The 26,841-nt window shown below is 42.4% G+C and overlaps 1 protein-coding gene across 3 annotated transcripts in view; it reads left to right on the top strand.

Moving 5' to 3' along the window:
- Positions 1-26,841, top strand: part of CTNNA3 (catenin alpha 3) — a 369,305-nt gene that overhangs the window by 300,167 nt on the left and 42,297 nt on the right. For 2 of the 3 annotated variants that reach the window (XM_014883316.2, XM_088168651.1), the window contains exons 13-14: positions 40-191; positions 21,625-21,717. In XM_014883316.2, coding sequence (XP_014738802.1) covers positions 40-191; positions 21,625-21,717 — 245 coding nt within the window. The remainder of the gene's footprint in view (positions 1-39; positions 192-21,624; positions 21,718-26,841) is intronic. The other variant, XM_088168652.1, reaches the window with a different exon arrangement.

Raw genomic sequence — 26,841 nt, 5'->3', positions numbered from 1 at the left:
TTTTTATGCTCACTGAATTTTTTTGTTTTCTTTTAATAGTGATTCCAGAGTTTGTTAATCAGGTAAATATTGCATTGGAGAGCTTAAGCAAGAGCACAGTGCACCTGTTTGATGACAACCAGTTTGTGGACATTTCCAAGAAGGTGTATGATACAATTCACAACATCAGGTGCTCAGTCATGATGATTCGGGTAAGTTTGTCATTTGTTCTTTTCATACTCCTGTGTGAGATGGGTCAGGATGGCTGGGCATTTTCAGGAGCATTCAGAACTCTGGGTCTCATAAATGCTCCCAAGCTCATATCCAGGTTGAACTGACCTGGGGAATTTGGGTTGCAGTGAAGCATGTGGTTGTAACTCCAGAAGTACCACATCAGAATGTTGCATTAAAATGTCTTCACTTCTTCAAAAATATGTAGTTATGTTTGGTTGGAAAAGATCTTTGTTCACTTCATTAATTACTAACTTGCAAAAGCAAATCTTCTTGTAGTTCTTCAGCTTTCACTGTGGAATGTAGGAGAGAATTTCCAGGTGATTCTGATAATCCCATAATACCAAGTTCTCTCAGCCTTACACCAGAAGACTTAACCTGATTTCTTTTGGTCTTACACAGTTATGATCACCCTTGAGTTTTTCCTGAAGTCCAGAAACTGAATCAGAGCAGCTTATTTTTAAAATTCAAAGCAGAATTTTGTCAGCTGCAGAATTTCCCCCAAGTATCTTCATAAAAATGGTAAACAACTGAGCTGCAATGTCTGTTTTCAGCAATTGTGTTTTAAAATAAGATTAAACATTAGTTACAATATAGATAGATTTTTCAAAGGAACTTTGTCTTCTGCATTGACTTTCCAGTTGAGAAGCTGGTAAGAAACAGATTCCTTTTCTTGTGAGCACAAACCCATGAAGGTCATGGGAGGAGGGTCTGCCCCTGTGCTCCATTTCAGTGAGAGCCCGCCTGCAGAGCTGCCTCCAGCGCTGGGCTCCCAGCACAGAAGGACACGGAGCTGCTGGAGTGGATCCCGAGGAGGCACAGAAATGATCAGAGGGTGGGGCAGCTCTCCCAGGAGCAATGAATGGTGGGACAGCTGGGGCTGTCTCTGTGGACGCCCTGCTGTAGCCCTTGGGTACTTACAGGGGGCTCATAAATGAGAACAGACTTTTCACTTGGCCTGCTGTGGTGGGGCAAGGGTAATGGTTTCCAATGGAAGAGGAGAGATTCAGCTCGATCTAAGGAAGAAGTTTATTAGGAGGTGAGTGGTGAAACACTGGCCCAGGTTGCCCAGGGAGATGGTAGAGGCCCCACCCCTGGAAGCATTCCAGGCTGGGCTGCAGAACAAACTGATGTGCTCATTGCAGGGACGTTGGACAAGGTGGCCTTTAAAGGTGCCTTCCAACCAAAACCATTCTAATGTGAAGAACATTAGTCTTAATATGTTATAGTGTGTGAATTAAAGTAGGAATCCAATGTGGAAAGTGGTTAAAATATCTTATCCTTATTGCACTTGTCAGTTAGGAAGGTGTTTGTATACTGAAGAGAAGCCTTGAAACATCCAGCATGTATCCCACAGCTGTGGGAGTCTGTGAGCTGGATATAGGTCCAGACCAAACAAACCAGACTGTGGGTGGTGCTCTGTTAGGTCTCTGATCAGTTCCTGTGTCAGTGAGCACAGACCAGGAAGTTTGCATTGGGACATCTCGGTTTTTTTCTAGGTAAGCTTCATTTAGTGCCTGCAATGCTCATCCCTCCTTTCCCTTCCTGTCTCAGGGGCTCTTGGGTCTTTTAAAATTACTAAATTGCTTATGTTTGTCAGGGAGATCTGAGTCTTCTGTATGTCCAGTCCTCTTAGGCTTGAATTCCATGATCATGACTGGGCATTTCTTTCTGGAGTTCTGCATTTTTGGGGAATTGGGAAATGCACTGAGGAGTGTAATGTATTTGCATTCCTAGTTAGATACATTGCAGACAATGCCAGTTTCCTGGAAGCTTCAGTAAATCTGGTGGTTACTCAGACAAACAGTTAGCCTAGCAGCCAAGGTGAGGAAATGAAATGTTCTGTGGCCAAAGTGCTGATTGTGCCAGAGAATGGCACCTTGCTGATTACAGGGGATTGATTGCAAGGCTGAATCAGGCTAAGAACTCGTTGATCAAAAAAATAATTGAGGCCACTCATTCACAGGGGGCAGTTTTTTAACATGGCTGTAAAAGCAGAAATTCTCCAGATCAGTTTCTCAGGAAGCATTTCAAACGTGTAATTACACAGGATGTTTTTGAAAATAGAATTCCTAGCTGTAAAATGCTGCCCAGTACTATTGTTAATGCAAATTTTCAGCTGTGCATTTCAATGTCCAAGCTTAACCTAATATGCATAAGACATTCATTGCAGTCCTGCAAGTTCTAATGTACCTCTGGAGAGCAGCTCCACAGTGGCAGGTGTGCTGTCCTGCTGAGCTGTAACAGAAATGCCTCTGGAGCATCAGGAGGCTGCTCCCCTTCACATGCTTCTCATTGCAAGGACTGCTTAATGCAGTGGTAGCTGTCCATTTGGAATAACTAGATGGTTGATTCAGGGAGTATCCACATTTCTCAGTCATTTTTTGATTCTAAGCATCCCATTTTTGTTGTGTCTGAGAGATTTTGTGGGTTTGATCTTGCACAGCAGCATTTGTACATTATCTGGATAGAATACTGATGTAGCAGAAATAGATAGTACAATTAATGGCAATTCTGCCATGTGAAATACATCGAAAAGTCAAAGGAGATAGGTTGATGGTTTTTGAGACAATACATATTAAATGCTGCAGAATGTTAAGATTAATGGTAGAACTTTTTAAAAAACTTTTGTATGAAGGTTTTTTAGTTGAAAAATATGAGACAACTGAAATAACAGCTAGCAATATCCCATTAGGGTATAGACTCAGTGGAAAGAAATTACTTCAAAAGAATAATAACTGCTGGTAGCTGAAGCACTATCAGTCATCCTAACAATTATACCAAGAACAGTGGAAACAAAGTCACCAAGTGAAAAGTTTCACAGAATACTTTGTTCTTTTTGGAGGATAAACCAGTGAGCAGCTGTTCAGGTTTTACAGGGACAGAGGAGAGGGCAGAAAGTTCATATACTCTATGCAAAATACTTTTACTGTTCTTATGTTCATGGAAGCAGTGGTTAGGAACCCGTGCTCCCTGATTTTGTGAGAAGTGGAGAATGTGTATTGAAATTGCTGTTCTTAACACAGAAGCATTCATTAAAAATCCTTTCTGCTGAATGGGTATTCTCTGTGCTGTTTCTCTCAGGATTCTGGCATGGAGACCATAGGTTCCCTCAAGAATTTATGGTGTTAGGCTTTTTGAGTTTGTTTTGCACGTTGTTCCTTGGTTTCCCTGCACCATCCCCCAGCTCCTCCTGCAAACTGAAGCAAAGCATTAGTTTTTCTTTCCTGTCTTACCTAGATACTTTCATTTCAACTAGACCCTCCCTGCATCTCCAATCAGTTCTTTATATTCGTGTTTCTCTAGCTACCAGTCTTTTACTGTGCATTGTAATTTCCTTTGGAAAGTCAAACTCAGTTCAGTTACACATTCAGGAGTCTACAGCATAAATGCTTTTTCATATGTTTTGGCTTTCTCATAATACCCTTGGGATGGGTTCCCTTTTTACTTTTGTTGGTTGCAAATCTGGCGTGGTTTTTCATTCTGTTTTAAAGAAATGTAAGAATTCATCCTTAACAGAGCTTTTGAGTTCTTCAGTACACTTGATTTCTCTCAGTAAGAGACATCACAGCAGAATTCATTATCTTACACCCAGCAGTGTTAGAGGAATTTTTAAAACATGGACCTCTAGGACAGGAAGGTAGCAAGTGGTGAAAACCTTTCAGTTAATGAATATCTAGTTTAAATTCTACCATGGCTTTTACTAAGGACAGAATTATTCTACACATGCAGGGTTTTCAGCCTGTTTTTACTGCTGGAATTCAAATGAGTTAGATCCTGTCCAATGCAAGCCATAACAGACATGAATTGAACCTCTGTTTAAAAGCTAAAGAAAACATATGAGAAAGGCAGACATTCACTGCAGTCCTGTTGTTTTTCTAAGAGGGCCTTGAGACCTCCTGGAACAGACAGACAAGGAACAGTTCATACAGCCTTGTTAAACTTCATTGTTGTTGGTCTGAAACACTGGAGTGATGCTAATCCGTTATAAACTCATATGGAGAAGTTTGAGAAAAACCTTGTTCTTCATCTTTTTCTGTCCTACACCAACTGCACAAGAGGCAGAACCTTTGCAGCAGTAGGTAGCCCCTTGGTCCTGCACCCCTCAGCACTTTTTCTGGTTGTTTCTACCTAAGCAGGTCAGGACCTTTCCTTCCTCACTCCCTGTCAGCTTCAGGGATTGACACATCTGGATGCAGTGTGACTGCAAAACAATGGATTCATGTGATGGCTTCAAAAAAGAGTGCAGGCCTGGTGTCTGTTAAAGATCATGGGGCACCTCTTCCTTTTCCAGGTTTTTATCCTGAGTCACATAAAAGGAGAAGGTTAGTTTGTGCTGTAGAACCCGAATCAGAGGTGAGTTAAAAGTGTTCAGTGCCACAATCAACTCTGCATACCTGCAAATAAAAGCTTCTGCCAGCTGCTTGTCCCTGCCATATTGCTTGGCTTTTAACATCTCAGCTCACCATCACCAGCCTGGAAGCACCATATGGGAAAACTTAAAGCACTATCCCACATGGCTGGGATATCTTTCATATCTTAATTCACCTACATACATACTTTCTAAAAATGTCTGTGTTTTTTACAGAGTACCTGGGAAGCCTTCTCATAATGTACAAATACTCGTTATAATTTAGATCAATATTAGCATCATAGTCAGTCATTATTATTATGACTCTGCCTTGCAGATACCTTATCAAAATGCTCTGTACTGAACAGTTTTGGGACACACTCAGCATACATGTCAGTGTAACACACTGACATTTTAAAACATGCTAATCTCTGTTTAGTATCGGGGGAATTCATCTTCCCAAATAAATAAAGCAAACCCCTCTTTGCTGGCAAACAGTATACATATCAATTTGCTTCTATGTCATGTTTATGCACCATGTAACAAACTCTCAAAGGTCTCAGTTTCATTAGTTTAGAGCCTTCAGTCTCTTCAGCAGATCAGATGACTTCTGCTTCTCAGTGTGATAGTGTTGCTGACTTGGTTGCTTTACAGAGCAAAAAGCTGCTCAGTAGTGTGTCTGTAGATAATACCCACCTCTTGTGTTTTGCCTTGAAAGTTGCACCCATTTGTCTTTACATGTGGGCAGGATGTTACCCTAAGAAATAGCTTTAGTTTGGAGTTGCCCCTATTGCCATAACAAGCACCTCTTCATAAAAGCTGACGTGTTTCCACAAGGGGAAAAAAAAATGTGTTAGTAGAAATACAGATAGTTTATTGATTTTAAAAACAGATAGTATATTCACATCTCAGGTAGAGTGGAGAGAGACAGAAGAGGAAAAAATCACATTCTTACCCTTCACATCTGGGGCACAGGAGTGAAAACCAAAGCACAGATAAAATATTATTTCACTCAAGGATGGGTGGCCCCCCTCCTTCCACTTCTTCAGGTCCCCTTTCCTTAAACATTCAAGTAGAGTCCGTCCACAGGGTAGTTGGGAAATGGTGGATTTTAATTTTTTTTTTAATAAAAGACAAGAGAAATCACCTGCTTTTGTGTTCTTCTGCATTTTGAGATTAACAGATTTTAACTTGTTGGTTCTTTGTACATCTTTCTGACTGCTGCCCCATTCCAGGCTCCAGGCATTTGCTCAGGCTTTACAGGGAGATTGCTGATTTTAGTTTCTGGGTTCCTCTCTACATACAAAATGAACAGTGACTGGAAATATAAGTGCTCCCTTTATCCTCCAATGTGCAATTCCCACGTGGTCCTTTCACATGCCTGTGTTGTGTTATTTCAGTGCAGAGGATCGTGCAGTGCTAGAGGAGTGTCAGAAGCAGCTGCCCCTCCTGTGAGGAGCAGGATGGAGAGCTGCTGTGTTATTTGTGTTATTTTTGTGTGTGCTGGAGGAGCAGGCTCTCTAACTGCAGCTGGAAGAGGCTGCTGAGAAAGCACTCCGTGTAGTCAGGGCAGGGTTGTGTGCAGGTCTGATGGGGAAGATGTGTTCTCTGCAGAGCAGCAGCTGGCATGCAGCACCCTGGTGACTCCAGAGAGTAAATGGAAGTGGGTACTGAGAGCAGTAGCAGGAGCTCACCACTGGGATAGAGCTGTGTTCAAACCTGCAGTTCCTCTATGTTAACACGTGTTTGTTTTTCCCCCCATTGCTTTAAATTCCTTTAACTTGGCTGGTTTTCAGTTCTCTCTAAATACTATGGTTAATGGAGCCTTCTTTATAAAGCAGGAATACTGCAGTATCTTTTGAACCCCATCTTGCTTTTCACTGTTACACATGTCACTTGTCTCACTGTGTTCTCTGTGAGGGGAAGGAGAAGTGTGCCCAGAGGCTCACAGAGGAAGGACCACAGGAGATCAGCTGCTCCAGCCTGCTGTAGAAAGCAGAGTGTTCCCCAGGGCCCCTCAAGACACCTCTGACTTCACTGTTTGCTTTTTGGTGTTATCTGTCAGAGCAGTAATGGAGAGTTGATGGGGCAAACAAAGCAACCATGTGGGTTAAGCTTACTTAGAAAAGGAAGCTGCTTGCTACACTGCACGCTGCTGCTAGGCTGTAATACTTCTGTTATTCTTGGCTGTGTTCATGCCTCATTGTCTACATTCAGCACAGCAATGTATGACCCATCTTTTCCAGTTAAAAATGGAATTTTCTTTAGCTTGCCTTAGGTTTCAGCTAATGGAAAGAATGTTGTCATGTGTTTTGTTTAAGAAAAAAAAGAAAAAACTTTATGGGTACATATAGACAAAATTAATTATCTCAGAAATGTTGATACAGACATAGTGGTGCTGTTAACTGCATACTGCACTCACTGTAAGATTCATGTGCAGTCATCCATCCTGGCAAATCTGGATTGTCTTCTGCCCAAACTACACAGCCATAGGCATCATGCAGGGCTGGGAAATAAGAGCTCCTCAGCAGCATGGAAATCTCCTAGTGCTGGGATTACTGGGTCACACACAGGAGTCAATATGCTTATGGAGGGCATAAACAGTTTTGACTTACATACTACTTTAAATGTCAGTTCTTCCCAGTGTAGGGATTAAATTACATTGCAAGTGTCACACATGATTATGCTTTTAATTGTTAACAAAATTACCCTTCTCTTTCAGAAAGACAGAACCTTCCAGAGTTATTTGATAGCTCTGGTTTAGTGGCTCATTGGAAACTTAAGCACATAACAGTATTTTTTCTGGAACATTAAAATCTTTGCTGAGGGTTTTTTTTTTTCTTGGAGCAAGAAAAAGCAATGTGTATTCCTTCCTTGCCATTTGGTGCTTACTGTCTAATATAAATTATATTCCCAGAGAAATGGAATGAATATTATGCTGTTAAAAGGGAAGGACTGAATTACTGGAACCAAAACTGGGAAGCACAGTAAAATGTAACAAATCATAGATCCTCTATGAAGATATGCCTCCTGCCACATGGCTCAGTGGAGTGTGAGCAAGGCAAGCCTGGGAATGGAGGCTGCAGCTCTCAGAGCTCAGGCTGGGCCTGTGGTGCTGCAGTCAGCCCTGTCAGTGCCCGTGCCCTTCTGCCTCAGAGATCTTTGTTGCTCAGCCTAGATCTGGCTGTGTTTCCTTCACCACTCATCAGTGATCTGTGAGGTCCATGGCTTTGGTGGAATTTCTCACTTGCCATTATCACTGTGGAACCTTTATCTGCTAGGATGGATCTTTTCAGTGTGGTGCAGAAAAGCAGTGAGGTGCATCACAAATGTGTCAGAATGTCACTGGACTTCAAAAAGTAATGATAATGATACGTGTTAGATTGTGATCTGACTTCTGCTGGCACAAGAGTAGGGGAGCAGTGCTGGGTCTGTGTCATTCTTTGCCTTGTCATTGGTGTAACAGTGTCCTCTTGCCGTGCATGTCCTTGCTGATAAAGTGGAAAAGGTTGGGGATTAATTGGTTCTTTATTGCTTCCCTGAGTTCTTTTGGTTTCTGTTTTTAGAATTCCTTAGTATTCATTCCATGGGTATATTTGAGTTCAGGTTCTGCTTTTGCTTTTCAGCTTCCTTCCTTTTGCTTTGGTTTTTTTTTAAATTAGCATTGCTTGCCAGCTTGAATCACACCAGGTTGTTTCCTTGAAAGTGTGCTCAGGGTTGGAATGCAGTTGGTGAAGGGAGGTGGACATAAGGAGACATAGTGATAACAGGCAAACTGACTCACAGAAAAAGAAACCTTGGAAAAAATTCTTGGGAGAATTGGGGAAGAAAAAATGCCCTCCACTGAGCCTGCCAAGTGGAAGATGGTATTTGTGAGTCCTTTTTACCTGAAAAGATTCTGTAGAGGTTGACAAAGCTGTGCTACCTAATTTCCTGAGAAACCCTGGGACTTAGAGTCTGTTATTAAAATAGAGACAAAGGAGTCCCTTTGTTATATTATCAGTAAAATCAGGGTATATGAGTTCTGAAGGGGAGTGTGTAGCAGCAGAGGAGTGCTGTGCATGCTCTAGCACAAGGATTGGGTTGAAATGCTGTTTTAATGCACTATTCCTCCAGCGTAGCCTAGCAAACAGCAACAGGCCTTCCAAGGTAATTGCTATACCAGGTACTTCAATTACTAGGAAATTACAGCAATAATATTGATTTAAAATCAGTTTGTTACTGAGTGCCTTGTGATCCTGGTCTTCATGAAGTAGTCTGCATAAAAAACTATAGAAAATAGAAGAATATCTGAGTATTTCGCAAGTCAAACATAATTCTTCTGGAAAGTAGAAACCTTCCTTTTTGCTGAACATGGTCCAGCATGAAATAGCACACAAGAAATGATCATATGGGCCAGTGGGATTAGCCTTTGAAATCTCCTGGAATCTGCTGCAGTGTTAAATCCACCCACAGGAGGAGTCACAATTCCATGTGAGGATGCAGCAGAGCATGTCCACGTGAGGGATAAAGAGCTGCTGGAAAGGCTCTGGAGTGAGGCTGTGGCAGCCTGGGGATGCACAAAGGTACAGCTGACAGTGCCTTTGTCACCTGACCCCTGCCTCAGGCAGCCCCTGCACCCAGAGCAGCAATCCCATCCCTTCTGAGGTGTGCTGGGCTTCCTCCATGGGCTCATGGCCAGCACACAGGGACTGTCCCCATTATTGTATGGACACAGCTCACTGGCACACAGGGACTGTCCCCATTATTGTATGGACACAGCTCACTGGCACACAGGGACTGTCCCCATTATTGTATGGACACAGCTCACTGGCACACAGGGACTGTCCCCATTATTGTATGGACACAGCTCACTGGCACACAGGGACTGTCCCCATTATTGTATGGACACAGCTCAATGGCACACAGGGACTGTCCCCATTATTGTATGGACACAGCTCACTGGCACACGGGGACTGTCCCCATTATTGTATGGACACAGCTCACTGGCACACAGGGGAGTGTCCCCATTATTGTATGGACACAGCTCACTGGCACACAGAGAGTGTCCCCATTATTGTATGGACACAGCTCACTGGCACACAGAGACTGTCCCCATTATTGTATGGACACAGCTCACTGGCACACAGGGACTGTCCCCATTATTGTATGGACACAGCTCACTGGCACACAGGGACTGTCCCCATTATTGTATGGACACAGCTCACTGGCACACAGGGACTGTCCCCATTATTGTATGGACACAGCTCACTGGCACACAGGGGAGTGTCCCCATTATTGTATGGACACAGCTCACTGGCACACAGGGTAGTGTCCTCATTTTTATAGGGACACAGAGAGTGTCCCCATTATTGTATGGACACAGCTCACTGGCTTGGCCACAGTAGTGTCTGAGCCACCTGGGGCTGGTCTCCATAGTTCTTCTGCCTATGGATGTTGTATCAGTCACAGCCCTGCCTGCCTTTTGCCTGTCTCCTGATCAGTGTGGGGTTTGTGCTGATCACATCAGCACATGTCTGCTGTCTGTTAGTTGCTGATGTGTTCTCAGAATGGGGACTGGACCCTCGTCCCTAGTGAGAAGCCTGTGTGACATCCCAGCTGAGCAGGACAGCCGTGGCTTGGCTGGCCCCACAGGGGGACTGTGTCAGATACACTGTGAAATGCCTGTGGCTTTGGGAAAGCTGCATTCCAAGTGTGTAAAGAAACAAGCATGACACTGAATTAACATTCAAATGAAGAACAGACACGAATCATTGTTTGCTGTTTTAGTGAGGGAATGCTGAGCACAGCAAACAAAGGTAAAGCCGTGGCAGTACCTGGTTATGTGCTTGAAGTGGTGTGAGGTCACACCAGTGCCCTGAATGTGTGAGTGTGCAGCTCAGTCTGGCTGCTCAGAGGGCAGCCAATAAAACATCTGCTTGTCACCTTGGTAAGCAGAGCCTGAAGCAGAACTTACCCAAATTTTAAGCACAGCAACATCAGTGGAAATTGTGAATTAATTTACCAATGCTGGGGTTTGCAGTTAATCACTTACTGCTGAAATGGAGCCAGGCCCCAAGAGAGATGAAGCCTGAAATTGTGTCTGCCTAAACTTAGGCTTTTCTTTCCACTTGGTGGTTCCATTCCATTAATGCAGCCTTAAACTTTGCATCTTCCAGTTTCCTCCATCTCAGACTGGGCTTGTGCAGTTTATAGGAAATTCACAGGTCAGAAAGCAGGTGACTCACCCTGCTTGTCCTTTAACTGCAGAAAGGGAATTATTTTTTCCTGAATGAAAAGATCATCCTGTCTGATAGTGTTGCTGCTGTATTGTTGGTCTTGTTCCCATGTTTGGGTTATTAAATTGCACCATGCATTTGTAGAACATATGAATTTATAACTCACAGGACTCTTTTCTCTTTTATCATGTTTCTCACCTGGTAGAGTAAAACTGAGATAAAATTTTAGGTTGTGTTTGGTTCATCAGTAAAAAGCTTCTTTTTCTCCTGGTATTTCTCTTGCAGAAAGCTCAGCAGCAGGTACTGCCTGCAGTGTGTCTCTTTACAGATGGAATGGTTCAGTCCTGCTCAGCCTGTGGGACTGCCAGATAGCTCAGGGCTTTGGCAGCTCCTACCTGGCAGAGTTTGGGTTTAGGCTGTGATACATTTCTGCTCCTTTTTGTTTATTCTTGGGTATGTTGATGAGCTCTGAGATTTATCTACTGCCTGGGGAAGAAAAAAGGTTGAGCAGTATTAATTCCCAAATAATACCATCCTCCAGTACAAAGAGAAGGGAAGGAGAACAATTAAAATTCTTGTCAGGGACCATTCAGCACCCCACACAAATAGCTTACCACAGAGATGCAGTGTAGTATTCTGTGAGGGCTCGAGGTGCTGCATCACAGGCATAGCTGAGCATTGTCCTGCCTCTCACAGTGCTGTCTCTTTGTATCCACTTCATTTCTTTTCTTTCCCTTCCTTTTTTTTTTCTGTTTTCTCTCCTTTTACCTTACAGTTTGTCCTGTGTTGTTTATATGCAGATTTTCTTTTCATGCCTCATACTAAGTTAGTGTAGGAATTGTAATCCATAAAGCCTGAAAACTGACCTCCCCACAGGGTGCCAGTCTCTTTGGAAAAGGATAACTAATACATCAATTCTGATTTTTCTCTGACCTAAGATAAATGCAGCAGTCAAATATGTACTCTAAAGGTACTGAACTAACTCTGTCAAGCAGTTGATCCCAGTCAATCCCACTCCATTCCCTTTCAAAGGTTCTTCATTAAATCCACTCCACACATCTCCTTATGGCACCTGAAAGCACTTCCATCAAGGATGGATGATCTCCTTCTGCTTGTTTCCTGCACGCTTAAAGCTTGGCTTTCTTTTGGATTTTTTCCACACCATGCTGATGCTTGTTGGATCCTGTTCTCCAGCTGTGTCCTTCCTTTGGAAGTGAAGTGCCCAGCACTTGATCCAGTACTTGCAGTGGAGGCTCAGCTCTCAGTTGAAGGGAGGGCATATTTCATTAGGTTTGCTGTCTTTGTGCCTTCAGTCTGCTTGCCTTTATTTTCAGGAGTGTGATGCTGCTGCATCCTCTTTAGCCTGTGCTCCCCTGTAACTCCTGGTCCTTTTCTAGCAAGTATTTATCATATGTGTTTTTCTCTTCACATAAAAAAAAAAGTACCCATATTCTGTTCTGTTGTTGTAAGAAAGACTTTTTAAAATGTATTGCCATGGGATAAAAATATTTCTGCCAGGGCCAGTTACTGATTAAATTTAGGCTGCTTGTGGTTAATTTGTATTTAGATTTATTAGTTCTTGCTGTTCACTTGCTGCTCAAGTCAGATAATACTGGAGATGTCTGAAAGACTGATTTCAGCCCATGCAATGAAGCAAGGTTTTACTGAGTTACAGTTGCTTGCAGTTATTCAGCTTTGTAAGTACCATAGTTAAAATACAAGAAGTGGGGGTTCATGTCCCAGAATGAGCAGTGAGAACATCCAAAATTCCCTAGTTGTTTAAGCAAGTGCACTCTGGTTTATTGTAGCTACAATAACCAGAGCATTGGAAATGGTGACCTATGAGAAAAACACCAAAGGTGTTAATCCTGAGTAGCCCAGGGAACAGAGAGCCAGAGGGGAGAGAAGGGGAGATGGAAAAGCTGTTTTCATTGATATAAAACGTTGTTGCACAAGACTGGGGAAAATCTGTGTTATATATTCATCATGCATACAAAGAGAATAAACTCTGACTACAGGGGAAAACTCAGTTTGTACATGACGAAAACTAAATTTCATACATTGGATTTTGGCTAATTTTCATATATATTAGAGGCTCTTGTGCTTGCCTTTGTGCCAGATTTCTCTCTCTGTCTGTTAGCACATGAGAGTTGTGTTGAGTCTCTGCTGTTCACTGGGCAGAAGAGGATGTCAGAGCTGCATATTGTGAAAAAATGTGCAAAGTACTGATCTGAATAACTTTCTCATTTGATGTCTTAGGGGGGAATATTCTGTACTGCCTTTCACAGAACTTGGTCATGAAACCTTCCCAGATGGAAGAATTCATTTCGTGTACAAACAGGAACTTTAGCATCTACAAAATTCTAAGAAAATCATGTAACTTTTTTTTTCCAGAAGCTGGACCTGAACTAGTATTCTTTGAGAGGTGGTTGTGTGTATTTAATTCCACTTTGTTTGGAGAGCCTCTGTGGTAATGAAGGCTCTCAGCCTCCCAGAGCAGAATGCAATTAGTGATTTGGGACATGAAGGCAGAGATGGCCTTGATGGGTTCCTTAGTTCCACGTCAGCTGGCACTGAGCATTCACTTGGACATTATTGGTTACTGAATGGCTGAGCGTGGGTGGAGGTGAGTTCTGGGCATCTGAAGCCTCTTGATAATTAAAAGAGGAATGAAAGGGATGGACACAGGATTCATGGCTAGGGTGGTTTTATTTCCATTGCCTGAGTGTCTGGGAGGAATAGCTGCTAAAGCAGAAATTTGTGCTTAACAATTGTCAAGTCCTGGGTGGGAATGTGTGGGAGGGATGACAGCAGTGGTACCTGTACTTTGAGAAGCAGGCTGTGCATTACAGTGTGCATTTTTCAGTGAGGCATGAGTTTGTGATGGACAGGCTTACTCTTTGTGTCTTTCCTAAAGAAGATCTGTTCTTTTTGCAGCTCACATACACAGAGGGTCGGTGGAGACTGAAGAGGCTTAGGCAGATGTTGAGGTTGTAGTTAATAATTTCATCTGCTTCACTTTGAGAAATGCACTTACCATTGGCAGCCTTTTGCTGAGGAATACATTAATCTATCCAAGGGATTGTTTTTAGTGTGATCATTTAGCATTATTCACATAACAGATACAGATTGGTTTGGCATGTTAGAAATCTCTGCTGAGGGGGCTGCCATTGCTCAGGCTTTATTCACCTGATAAACCTACATTTCTTGTGGAATTCTGAATTGTTTCTTTTTGTCTCTTGTCCTTTCTGAGCCCTGAAATGTTTTTAACACATTCAAATTGAGATACTCGCTGCACCTTTTTTGCCTTTAATATATTGATATATTCCAAAAGCTGTTTATTTCTGCATTTCATCTACTTGGAAACAATGGTTTTGTTTTGGCTTTGGGATATACTCTCCTCAACAAAAAATGGAGGCTTCTGGAAAGGGAGATTTTGCAGGAAGGCAGACTCTCTGTCTTGTGGTTTTAACGTGTAATTCCCACTGTCTGGTTCTCAGAAGTGGATTTCTCTTGCCACACCTCACTCCGTCCCAGGATGCTGTGTGCTGCAGCCAGGGAACACTGCTGCCTCCTGCCTAGTGTTCTTTGTACCAAGAGCCCAAGGGCCTTTTGAGCTGGTCTGCTCCACAGTCAGGCAGCCCCAGCCTGTTTTGTTTGTAGCCTGTGCCTTCCTAGGTGCCAGCATTTGCATTTTCCCTGGGTGACTTTGAGAAGCCTCCTGTGATCCCATTCCTGCAGAGTCCATCAGTCCATGTGGATGGCAGCCCTAGAGCCCACTGGCAGTTCTGCCTGGTGTGCCAGGTGTGAGCTGCAGCTGTCCTGCAGCCCTGGCCTTACACACACCCCTGGCTGCTCCTCCTGGTGCCAGGTGGGCACAGCCCTGACCTCACACACACCCCTGGGTGCTCCTCCTGATGCCAGGTGGGCACAGCCCTGGCCTCACACACACCCCTGGGTGCTCCTCCTGGTGCCAGGTGGGCACAGCCCGGGCAGTGCTGCCCTCTGAGCCCGACTGCCAAGGGTCATGGCCCAGCTTGGTGACAGCACGTGGGAGCTGCTCAGGGACACTCAGGCCATGGCACTGCAGGCACCCATGGGAGGGGAGCAGCCTGTGCTTGGCCACATTGTTCCTCAGGCCTTTATTAAAAGTGGGAAGCTTTACAAATTTTCACAGAGGCAGAGTGCAGAGCACCTCCCTGGTTGCCTTTGAGGTTAGCCAGGCTGACAGTCAAGGTGCTTTAGTTTATCTTCAATACATACAGTTGAGAGAGAGAAAACAAGGCCTAATTTCTTATTTTCAATTGTTGAGGTGATGTTTAGGAATCTATTCCAAACATATATAAGGCCATGTATAATTTGCCTTATGAAGATTACTAGCAAAAGAAAAAATGGCTTAATTAGTTTTTCACGATCCATTTTTAAACAGCTTAACAAGTATTTCCATTATAAATGAAATCTCTTAATTAGCTTCCCACTAGATGGAGCAAATGTATGTCAGGCCAGCACAGGAAACAGGGATTACGTTTTAGATTGCTGAAGAACAAATCTCTTGTATTAAAACCTACTGTTCTATTCTTGTTAATTACTAGTTTTTTGAGTTTAAAATGGAAGCTTCTAAGCCATATGGTGATTTTCCCTACTTAATAAACATAAGCAAAGAGTGTGCTTTGCATGAAGCTGTGTATCAGTTGTCATGGTTCTTGTGGAATCAAGGCAGGGGCTTGGGTTTCAGCAGAGTTGTGTGATTGTAATACCTATGTTGGATTGTGTTTTGTTCTTAGGGATTTGAAATTCTTTGTTAGAAGTTATACCCAAAAAAATGCTTCCTTGAAATAAAATAACTGGAAAGAAGTAAAGCTTCCAGGTTCCTGAGTAATCTTCAGATAACCTGGTGAAGGATTTGCACCCCTGAAATCTTAGCTTCTCTTCTGGTCATGCTGTTGGTTTTATAAAACTGTTACCTTGTTTGTAAATCTTACCCTGCTCTCTTTCCACCCTTTTGGCTGCAATGCCATTGCTGGATGGGATTTTCAGGCTGCTGTCAAGTTTCCCCCAAATTTTTAAAGATGTGTTCAGAGCTTTGTGCATCATAGCTAGGTCAGTATTTCCAGGAGTAAATCTCTTGGAATTGCTGTAGGCATTAGGGGAGAGTGGCATACACACAAAGTAATGTCATGGAAAGGAAAGAGGAAGCAATGAAAACAGGGCCAGCATGCATTTCCCAGCACAAAAAACGTACCTTAGGATAGAAAACAGTGATTTTAACAGGTGCTAAAACTCTCAGTGCCAATTGACTTGACTGTGCTAAGTTCAGAGTTTTTCTTGAAAAGGATTTTCAGAGGGCAGTACCCAGAATTTTCACTTGAGGCTTTTCAGTTGTGCTGCTCAGCTCAGACCTTGCCTGTGTCCTGGCTGGTGGTGGAGCAGACTGTTCCCCTCGTGTGTGCCCAGTGAAAGCTGGAGGCCCAGGAGCTGTCACATGGAGTCAGGTATTGATCTGCCTTGCTGTGTCTCATGGTGATCCAGTTTAACTTTCTTGGTCTTAGTCTGGAGCAGAGGGTTGTAAGAAGACTTGTGAAATGAGCAGACAAAACCTCCAAGCATCCAGACAACAAGGCAACTTTTATCCCATTCTGTGGGTTCACAGCATTTCTTAGTTTTAAAACATCTGCTCTTTATCCTATAACATTTATTTTTATTATTGAAAATAGTTTCATCTTTCAGTGTCAAAGGTCACCGCTTACTCTCATAATTAAATTCTTTGTTCTTCACCAAAGTTTATATTTTCACTGATCTTCATGGGAATCACAACTTTAGTATCTGAAGAAGTATTGTGCAGAATTTTCTCTGTTAGTAACAAGAAATGTTTAGTACCTACATTTGAAAATGGACTATGGCAGGATAATGATTTTGCTATTGTTTGATGACAAATTCTTGCTAGGGCTTGGTGACAATGCTGCTATCAAAGACAGAATTCTGCTCTCTGGCTTAATTAATAATTTGTTGGTTTTTTGTTAACAATATCCCCAGTAATGTGGTATGCTAAAGATACTGTTTTAAGGGAACTGCCAAGAACAGATTTCAAGAATAGACACGTGATTGTCTTTAACAGAGGGGATGGTATTTACCATAGTATTGAGATGTCACAATATTGACAGATTAAGAACACAGTGTTTTAATTTGACTTTTGTGATGTGGGGTTTATTGTTCTCAGCATTCAACTGCTTTTAGCAAAAACATGATAAGTACTTTAAATGACTAGATAGCAACAATTATGTGAGGCTCTTACTCAGCTAGTCAGAAAAGATAAACAATACTTGCAGTTTCTTCTTCTCTTTCTTGTGCATCAAAACTCTTGCTCTGGCAGGGTGTCATCTGGCAGAATGAAGTGTGAGATAATGGTGGTGTTGTGACTAATACACAGGAATATCACTGGGTAGGTAAATATTTGCAGAGCAGGATAGTTTTGCATTTGTGACACACGTAGCATGGTTTGTTACACTGAGTGACGTGCAGCCTGACAGGATGAAATGTTCAGAATGTCCACAGTAGAACAGATAATCTCTGCAAAGCCATTGTGTGCTCACTGAAGGACATAATAGACAAAGTGTGATCCTCCTGGAGTGCATGCAGGCATTGCTGCTGTGCTGTGGGATTTACATAGCACAAATAACTGCGTTTGCACTGGTAAAATAGAGACATCACTCATCAGCTTAGCTCCTGTTCAGGTGTTAGTCTGCTCTGCATTTTAGTATTGATCTGTGAAAAAGAATGGCTGATGGGGCTGTGGAAACCAAGATAAGAGCATATGATGACAGTGTGAAGGTCAGCATTTAATTGAATGTTAGATAAGGGGAGATAGCTTCCTTTCACACCACGGTGCCTGTTTGTCCATTTACATTGTGTATCTTGAGATTTTGGACCTGGCTCTGCATTATGTTCTAGCAGCTGAGACCCTTTATTGGCAGGATTGATGGTTCCATGGGTTATATGTGACCTTTACAAGCAAACGATAGAGATAAAGGTCTTTGGATAATCTCTTTTGGAGTAGGGTTTGCATGAAAAACTTTGTGTTGGAGAAGATGCTGTGAAACTTAGTCAAATAAATTGTTCTACAAAGCTTGGATTAAAAAAACAGATAAACCAAAAAGCCCATTTGCAACCAGTTTAGAAAAACTGGTAGAGATCTAAAGACTAAGGCGAGACCTCGGTTTTATTAATTTTTCTCTTTAAAATCCTTGTAGAAAAGCAAATTAAAAGGTTTGTCATCAGAGAGTGGTTTTCATTACATAGATGAAAAGGTAATTCATATCCTGAAATCACCTGGGTGCAATAGTAATGACTTGCTGTTGTGGCTTGGAGTTGAGTACCAGCAAGGTGTCAAATCCATCAATATTAGACTTTGCTATAAACACGACTTTGAGTCCTCAGCCTGAGTCTTCAGGAGCAAACCCACTGAGAATGCAGATTTATTACAATCATTGGAACGTGAAAAGGAGTACATGCTACTTGTGTAGCTTGTCAGCCACAGTAATGGAATTACAGCCCAGAATGGATGTGTAGGAATACACGTGAATGAGTTTTTGTCAGGATCAGCAGAGGCTTTGCACAAAGGCCAGGAATCTCCTGCAGCCCTGAGCTGGGCCAGGTGTCCCGTGTGCCCTCGTGCCTCATTCTTACTGCCAGCTGTTCCATCCCCCTGTTTGGAGTGCAGGCTGCTCAGGCTTCATCTTGGGATGAATTCTCCCCTCCTCCAGCACCTCTGCAGGAGACTATTGAAGGGTTCTCCTCCTGTGGCTGCTGGAAACCTGATTTTCTTTCTGTTCAGATTTGTTTGTACAGTCCGTTTGCCACCAGCTTACACAAGTCTGTAGGTTGTTGCTGACTGGAGTCTGGTGCTTCATTTTATCCCTCAGCATTCTTCTTACATGTACTGGAAATTCCATACTTTGTGTGTCTCACAGTGAATTTGCCATTTATGTTTTGTATTCGTTGTGTCACTGACTACAGCACTCAGTTCTCTCCCTCTTCTGTCACTTGCAGTTGATAAGATGCCTGTTAGGAGTCTAAAACAACACTTGGAGCTTCCCTCCGTGCTTCTCACTGCAGGCCTCCAGCTGTGCTGTTCTCCCTGTGCACAGTTTGTGTTCACTGATGCCAGCACGCTGGTTTGTGCTGCAAGCCCTCATGTTTGTACCAGTGTAAACCTGCAGTCTTCAAACATTCCTTTTCCATTGCCATGTGTTGGCACGTGGAATATTCATACGAGCAGGTACTGGTGTGTCTCAGGGGTTTAATAAATAGTGGAAAGGTTTGTTTTGTTTTTCTGAATTCTGTGCTGCCAACAATTCCAAACGTGGCAGATGTGGGCTTTGGTTTCTGACAGCATTTGACCCACAAGAGGTTCAGGTGAGCAGCACTGAGAGCCTGAGTCAGCACTGTGGAGGGGGAATCCCTGTGCCAGTGCAGCTGGGAGATCTCTGCTCTACACTTTGCACTTTGTAAAGTATCAGATCAGATAAATAAAATGATGATTTCATCTTTGGAAAGGTTACCTGAGACTGCCGTTGGGAGGTGTCTTATCCTGCTGTCCTTTTGCTGACCTCTTTGCTGATGTTTCCATGTTGAGGCTGGTAATGTTTACATAGCCTCCCTTTACAGAAAAACAGTATCAGTGGAATTCTACAAAATTCTCTTGATGGCCCTAAAATAACCATTTTGTAAATATATACAGTTTGTCGTGGGATAATAATGGTATAACACTCTTAAACACATTACCTAAAATTCATCTATGCATAATGTGACTGACTTAAAGTTATTAACCATTCTGCCCTGTCCCAGCATTTTGAATTCTTTGTTTCATTGAAGAAAGAAACCCTATATTGGAAGTGTGGAATTCTCAAGTACCTCTTCACCTGGGGAGAAATGGTGCTTTGCTGCCATGAATCCAGCTTTATGATCACTGGGAGAAAAAATTCCGAACTAATTTTATGGAAACTCAAGAATTGCAATGTGGTTTTTAAAATTGTATTAATAACCCAAGTATAATTTAACTTTACAGGAAAAAGAAATAATTTTTCTTTTAAACTTTATCAAGGCTCTTACCTGCCTGAGGGAGTCAGTGTAGTCCTGAGAAGCTGAAGTTACTCTGTTTTAATATCCTTTATGTTATTGGTCCTCTCATAAGAGTGTCCCTAAATGTTTCAATTAAAGTGAGTTTGTGATTTTTTTTTTTAATTGCAGGGATATCCACCACCACCAAAATTTCATTTTGCTTTCATACTTCAGCTTTTCCCAACAAATTTTGTGTAGTAACAGCCTTTGACTGCTGTGGAATTCTTACTAGGTCTGATTCCAATATTAAAACAGACTTCATCCCAGTGTTAGTGTTTGCCTGAGAAGATGTTCCTTTCCCCTGTTTGGGCAGTGTAGCATTGGGCTTATCTTTGTCCCAGAAATTGATTGCCTGTTTTCTGGAGGAAGTTCAGGTGTATTTATCACCCCCAGCGTTCTATTTCTGCCAGTTTGTGCACCAACATTGAGTTATTTCTTACGGTGTTATCTCCTAGAAATGATGATTTTCTTCAGTGAGTGAAATTGTCTGTGTGCTGCTGAAGCAGTGCAGTGCTGTTGGAGCCTTGTTTCAAGGCTACTGTTGGACTCTGGTTTATGTCCCACCCTCTGACCACAGAGGTTCTGTCCCAAAGGACACAAATGCATGCAGGTGGATTAATTCAGTTTATTGCAGGGCCATTACCGTGCCAGGGACCCAGAAAGAAACTTAGACAGCCCTGCAGTGTCCCTCTCAACAGATATTCTTTGTATATGCCTTGAGAGTAAAAACATGAAGGTGAGAATACACAGCAGTGCTGGATTAAAAACATTAACCTTGACTTGATTGAAAATTGGGTGAAAGTAATGGCTGGGTTTCTTTCTGCTAGTCTTCTACTAAGATTATCTGATAGTCCTGGTCTTGTCATGTTTCTTTTGGAATGTCAGGCTTTTGGGGACTCAGAACATCAGGATTTCCCTCTAATTGGAACTCTAGATGTCAAGGTGGTGGTAGATCTATCACGAGCTTTGTAGAGCTTGGTTCTGTATATTTCTGCTTCTTAAAAATGTGAATTTACTCGATAAAGGAAAATTTCTTGATTGCCCTATTGCATTGACAGAACCAATATTAATTTTAAGTGATTTGTAATCCCAAAAACCTTGTATGCTTCATTGTGCACTGTTTAGAAAGAAACCTGCTTTTAATGCTTTATTTAGTGTTCTTTATAAAGTCATGTTCATGGTTGTTTTTTGCTACGTTATTTATGGTAAAATTCAGAGCTTCTGCGTGAAACCCCTTTTCTTTTGATAATATTTTGGTAAAAGGAAGGCAGTAAATAAATCTGAAGACCTGGATTGTATAGAAAATTTCTTGCCATAAAGGAAACAGAATCACAGAATCAACTGGCAGTTAATGTGACTAGAAGGAGCAGACAATGGCATATGAAATAATGCCATGCATAAAAATAAGGACAATAAATTAAGGACACTTATTTTTTCTGGTAGTGCAGGAACTTGTGTTGCTTAATGGAAGTGATAAATGACACATGGACAATCCATTCTTGTCATGTAAAGGTTTCTCTTTAGATACCTTTGTTAGCAGCAGCAGTTTAAACCCAGAGATGAGTAAGGGCTGGTTGGTGTTGGTCAGAGCTGCTCTCACACCCAGTCCCGTGTGTGTGAATGAGCACCCAGCTTCCCCAGGGGCACACAGGGTAATAACCCCGTGCTCCCCACACACCATAACCCAGTTCTCCCCACATAATAGTAACCCTGTGCTCCTTTCCCCAGACGCCCGAGGAGCTGGAGGATGTGTCTGACCTGGAGGACGAGCACGATGCCCGCAGCCGTACCAGCGTCCAGACCGAGGGCAAGACTGACCGGGTATGTGTGGGCAGGGGACCTGCTGCTGGCTTCTCTTCCACCAAGTCACCTCACTGTTCAGGTGCTCTTAGCACCTCAACACAAGCAGTCGTTTGTAGATACTTACTGTCAAAATGTAATAAGCAAAGATCTGCTAAAGCTTTCAAAGATCACATTTTCATGCATGGTCTTCCACTTCTCAGCTAAACCAGAGTACTTCTTTAAAGGGAATGCTTTTCTTTGAAAAGAAAACCATAAGTGACACATACTTGAGAGACAAGGGAGCACACACTTCTTGTACAAAGCAAGAAGAGTAGATGGTGCAGACAGTGGCAGGTAGGGAGCTGGCTCTCAGCAGTCAGAGGCACAGGCTGGTGCTGTGGGGAGATGTCTGTGGGATGTGCTCCTCCTTGTGAGATGGAAGGGGTTTTACACACAGAGTGTGGTTAATACAGCTAACCCCCCACTACTTCATAGTATGGACATTTCTATTTTTTTTCCATTTCTCCCTGAAGTAATACAGTTACTGTGAATGTTTCTTTTTGTGGCATCTAGAGAGAGGTCATGGCTTAAAGCCTGAGTCTGTAGTTTAGAAACAATTTTCCTAGATTTCAGATCCTGCTATTGAGGCCATAAATGGCACATAACGCCCCAAAAGCAATAGAAAATTATAGCTTTGACTAAATTATATACATACGCACTTAGCCTTAAGTACCATATTGACAGACACCTGCACACACTTTTTTTTAAAAATATATCTTAACAAATGTGTTTGCTGCTGCAGCAGCAAACAAGAAAAGTGATTTAAAGCCTCTTTATTTGGAGTGCTGTTTGATATTGATATTTGAAGATTTATAGCCAGAAGCTGTTTAGCAGTTTGAGGAATCTGTGTAGGGAAGGTAGATGTTAAAGGCTCAGGCAGTGTGTGGTGCAGCAGCTTTGTGCCCTGTTGGGAGGCTGTTGTGTGCAGTGCTGGCACCAGGAATGCCTGTCCCAGGAGTGCTTTGGCAAGATTGCAGAGCAGCCTTTTCTCCTCCTTGAGTTCTTTCTCTTGGGCATTTCAGCTGTAATAATTCAGTCCTGTTTATACATCTCTGTCTCCATATTCACTGTGCATAGGGGCACTCTTGCTTTGTTCAGAGTGTTGTAATTTCTTCTATGTCACATCTCTCACTGCTCCAGTGGGGAACTGGTGCCTTTTTTCTTTCTGTTTTTATCATGACATATAAAACCAGATGTGATGTGCGTATGCCACTTGGAACAAAGGCTACATCTTAACTAGCAAATCCTGTTTCCCTTATGTATGAAAAAGTCATGTATTATTAATCACACCTTCAGACTCTTATCTCCATAAAGAGGGAGAGTAGAGGTTAGTGGTGAGATAGTAGGACTGAGATTTGACCTCCTATTTATCTTCCTGACTCATCTTGAATATGTTACTGCAGTGATCTTTTCCCTCAGATAATTTCTTATTTCTGAGATGAATATGATAGTGCCTGTGGCACCATCCCACGCTGGGGGATTCAGGGCAGCTGAGGCAATGTGCTGGGAGATCTCAGTATTTAAACTGGATAAAAACACGGAGGATTATTTGTAGGGTGATTTTACATCCTTGAAGAAAAGGTTCCTTAGGATCAAACCCTTAGCTGTAGAAACAGGTACTGCTTGTGGATCCAAGGACTAAGGCAGTTTTTCCCAGCTGGAAGTGAACTTTTCCTCTGGTGGTTGTGTGTAATTAGTGTAGTCAGCTCTGGAGGCTTATCACGGACTAATTAATGCCATCATGAGCAGAGTAATTCCACCGAGGGAGTAGTGGCTTGTTACTGTGGCACAGTGTTGGAGAGAAGGGTGACTAAGATTTTGCCCAGTTCATTACAACTCAGAAGGTGATGTACATGTTATTGATCAGGAAAAATAAGTGTTTGAAGTTCACTTAACTTCAAAACCAGCTTAGCTTAATTTCAAAGTTGCTGCTGCAGGTTAAGGTGATCATCTTGAGGAAGAGGCAAAATGTTTTGTCTCACAAGTGAATCCACTTAGAGGTGGCAAGAGCAGAACTCTTCAGGCAGCCACACACCCACGTTTTTTTCCTCAAGAGTTCTGCAGACAGTTTTGTGGATGCATGGACAAAAATGTTGGAGATTAAGATAATTTTTTATACAATTTAGTTGCACATTGTGTTTGTGCAACAATTCTGGGCTGATAAAAAGTTGATTCTATGTGTTCTGTAAATGAGAAAATCCAGGATAAGTTATTTCATTGTTTTATTTGTATTGCATTTTAAATACAGTGATCAATTATATAGCTCTAAAATCTACTAAACTCTTAAGAAGAGAGTCTGGATAAAATAGCAAAGACTAAGAAGAATTGTTGATATTTGCATAAAAAGTAGTTAGTAGGGAAGTTAGATTTGCCATCAGATTAATTAGCAATTTTTGTTCAAGTGGCAAATACTGGACATTTAGGTTCCTACACTAAATGGAATGCTGACATATGTTAACAGGAAGCCTGTGTTATTTTGTTAATAAAAAAGCCAATTTTAGAATTTTTTTTTTTTGTTTAATTTTTATCCAAGCCCTACACAAGGATGAAATGCTGGTAAGAATTCAAGCATAATGAAAATAACTACAGTAATTTTGAGTAGCTTCTATGAATAGTAATTTTGACACTTGATACATAGCAAAATATTCCCTGTCAGGAGTCGTGATCTATCAAAAGCATTTGCTTTTCTTGCCAATTTTAAACCAAATTTCCGTAAAGGGAAGAGATTAAGTTACTGAAATACTCAAGGTTGTTGCAGAATATTGTGCACTTCTACAAAGTAGAGCTGGGAAGAGCCTCAAGAACTCAGCCAGTCCAGCCATTTGTCCCAGGGCAGGATAAATACACTCCTTGATGCACACATCTATAGGAACAGCTGCATTGCTCTCTCTGCTTAGCTCATTACTGGAATTGATGGTTTATTGGAAGCTTTTTGTCCTTACACCTCCTATGTTGCAATTAACACGTTAGCACTCATCTGCAATGGACACAGAATGTGAGGTTCCTCTCTGTATATATTTTTTTTATGTACTTGTACATCCTTTTTCTGTGGCCTGTCTGTTTTGGAGACTCCAGGTGAAATAACTTCAGTGACTTTGATTTACTCTTCAAGGTAGCATTTCCTTTTAGTCTCTCTCTCCTCTGGGTGTTCTGCAGCTGGCTAATGAGTTCTGGAATTTTGTGTCCAGACTATTTATATTGCAAAAGGTGTGAAGCCACCTGTGATCTCAGCAGCACAAGTGGGAGGTTTGCACTATTTCCTGCTGTGTGCAGAGTTCAGAAGGAGCTTTGAGGAGGTTTGCCTTCCTGCCAAGAGCACAACTTTTACCAGGCACCATTGCCCATGGCTGGGTGTGTCTCAGGTCTGTGTGTGCTGATGGTTTTCCTTAGGGCTGGAGCCCGTCCTTGGCTGAGCTGCAGCACCCCTGTGATGTTTGCAGCTCAGTTCCCCAGGGCACTGTGGGCTCTGAAGCAGCTTTTCACTGTGAGTGTGCAGGGTGTACTCCTGCTTCTGTGCAAGCACTGACTGATGGCAGCTCCCTTCACAGCTTTTCATGACGGGTCCCTTGGCTTGCTTGTGTTCTAGATGAGTGCTCTGCAAGCACTAACCAAAAATCCCACTGGGGATTACACCTGGACCTTATTTTCCAGCTTATTTGTAAGGATGACATGAGAGCCAGTGGCAAAGCTCTGCTGGAGCCCAGATTTAGGACATGATGCTTTTATAACCTCAGGACAAAGAGAAATTACATTTAATATGCTATAGTTGCATCATCTAAGCCAACCTTCCTAGTGAAGGCTGATGCAGAAATGGCATTAAACACTTAGTTTGCTATCTCCCAATACTTTTAACCTCTTTAGCCAGTTTATCCAGTTATGTTGCATTTAAAAATACAGCAGAACTGTCATGGCAGAACAAATGAGGCACTCTCTGAACTTGTTTAAGGAATGTTGCACTTCAGCAGGCTTGCTGCAGTTGTTGAAACTGGGAGAAGGCAGCTGGTGACAGCAGGTAGGGAAGTATTGAAAGGAACACAGCTTCTCCCCACTGTCAGCATCACACACCCACACAGTTCATCTCTGGGGGCGTGGATCCACTTAGCTGTGAATGCTGAACATCCAGCATCATCTGTCACCTCTTCATCCAAACTCACAAAGTAATGTCCTCAGCAGAAAAGTGGTAGTAAAGGGTAGTGGACATGTCTTACTCGTTGTAGCAGAATCCCTTTTGTCTCTGAATTCACTTATGGACACACTGACACTCAGACAGGATCAGACTCAGGGAATGATTTGGCTGGGAAAGGACCTCAAAGATCATCAAGTTCCACGGCAGGGATGCCACTCACCTGCTCAGGGCTCAGCTCACATGTGTATTTTATGACAGTGCTCTGCAAAGTTTGTTCAAGAAGAACACAGGTAAAGCTCGTGATTGGCAGTGCTGTGAAACAGCACGATTAAAATGTACTGCTGTGCTTGGAGTGATTTGCAGGGGTCCTGTTCTTTTTCACCAAATGTTCAGCTGACTGCAGCAGGAGGGCAGGAACAGACCACAGGGCTTTTTGTAGCTGCTGGAGCTCTGGTGGAATGAAAGCCTCAGCTCTTAAGACAAAGCAGGTTCACAAATCCGTTCTTCTGGCATCTCTGCCATTATTGTAAAACTACAGTATGTGAGGAGCAGGTTATTTTGTGTTCTTGCTTGTAAAAGCTCTCAGAAGTTTTTCATGTGCTCATTTGGGAAACTGGGGTTTGTTTCCTTGTAACCTACAAAATTGCAGGAAAACAGTGTTTTCCACTTTCCTTCTCTGTAGTTACATGACATATTGCAGCCTACAAAGCTGGAAATGTTAAGTAATTTTCAAGGGAGATTCTTTGATTTTGCTTGAATTTATTGTGCTGCTTTCTGTTGCCTTTCTTTCCTTTCTGGTCCCTGTAAGTGATAAGAGTGGTGCTGGTGTGGATATGGCCAGTCATTTGGTTTGGGGGGTCAGGACAGAAAAGATGTATGTCAGTCTGAGATCTTAAGAGCATAATCAAAGTTTATGTGAAAGTCAAATCCTTGGAGAGCAGCTGGAGACAAAGGTGGGCAAAAGGCCTCTCCTTAGA

Source organism: Sturnus vulgaris, chromosome 8 (genome assembly GCF_052056855.1).
Source record: "Sturnus vulgaris isolate bStuVul1 chromosome 8, bStuVul1.hap1, whole genome shotgun sequence".
Taxonomy (NCBI): Eukaryota; Metazoa; Chordata; class Aves; order Passeriformes; family Sturnidae; genus Sturnus; species Sturnus vulgaris.
This window is presented reverse-complemented; position numbering and strand designations above follow the sequence as displayed.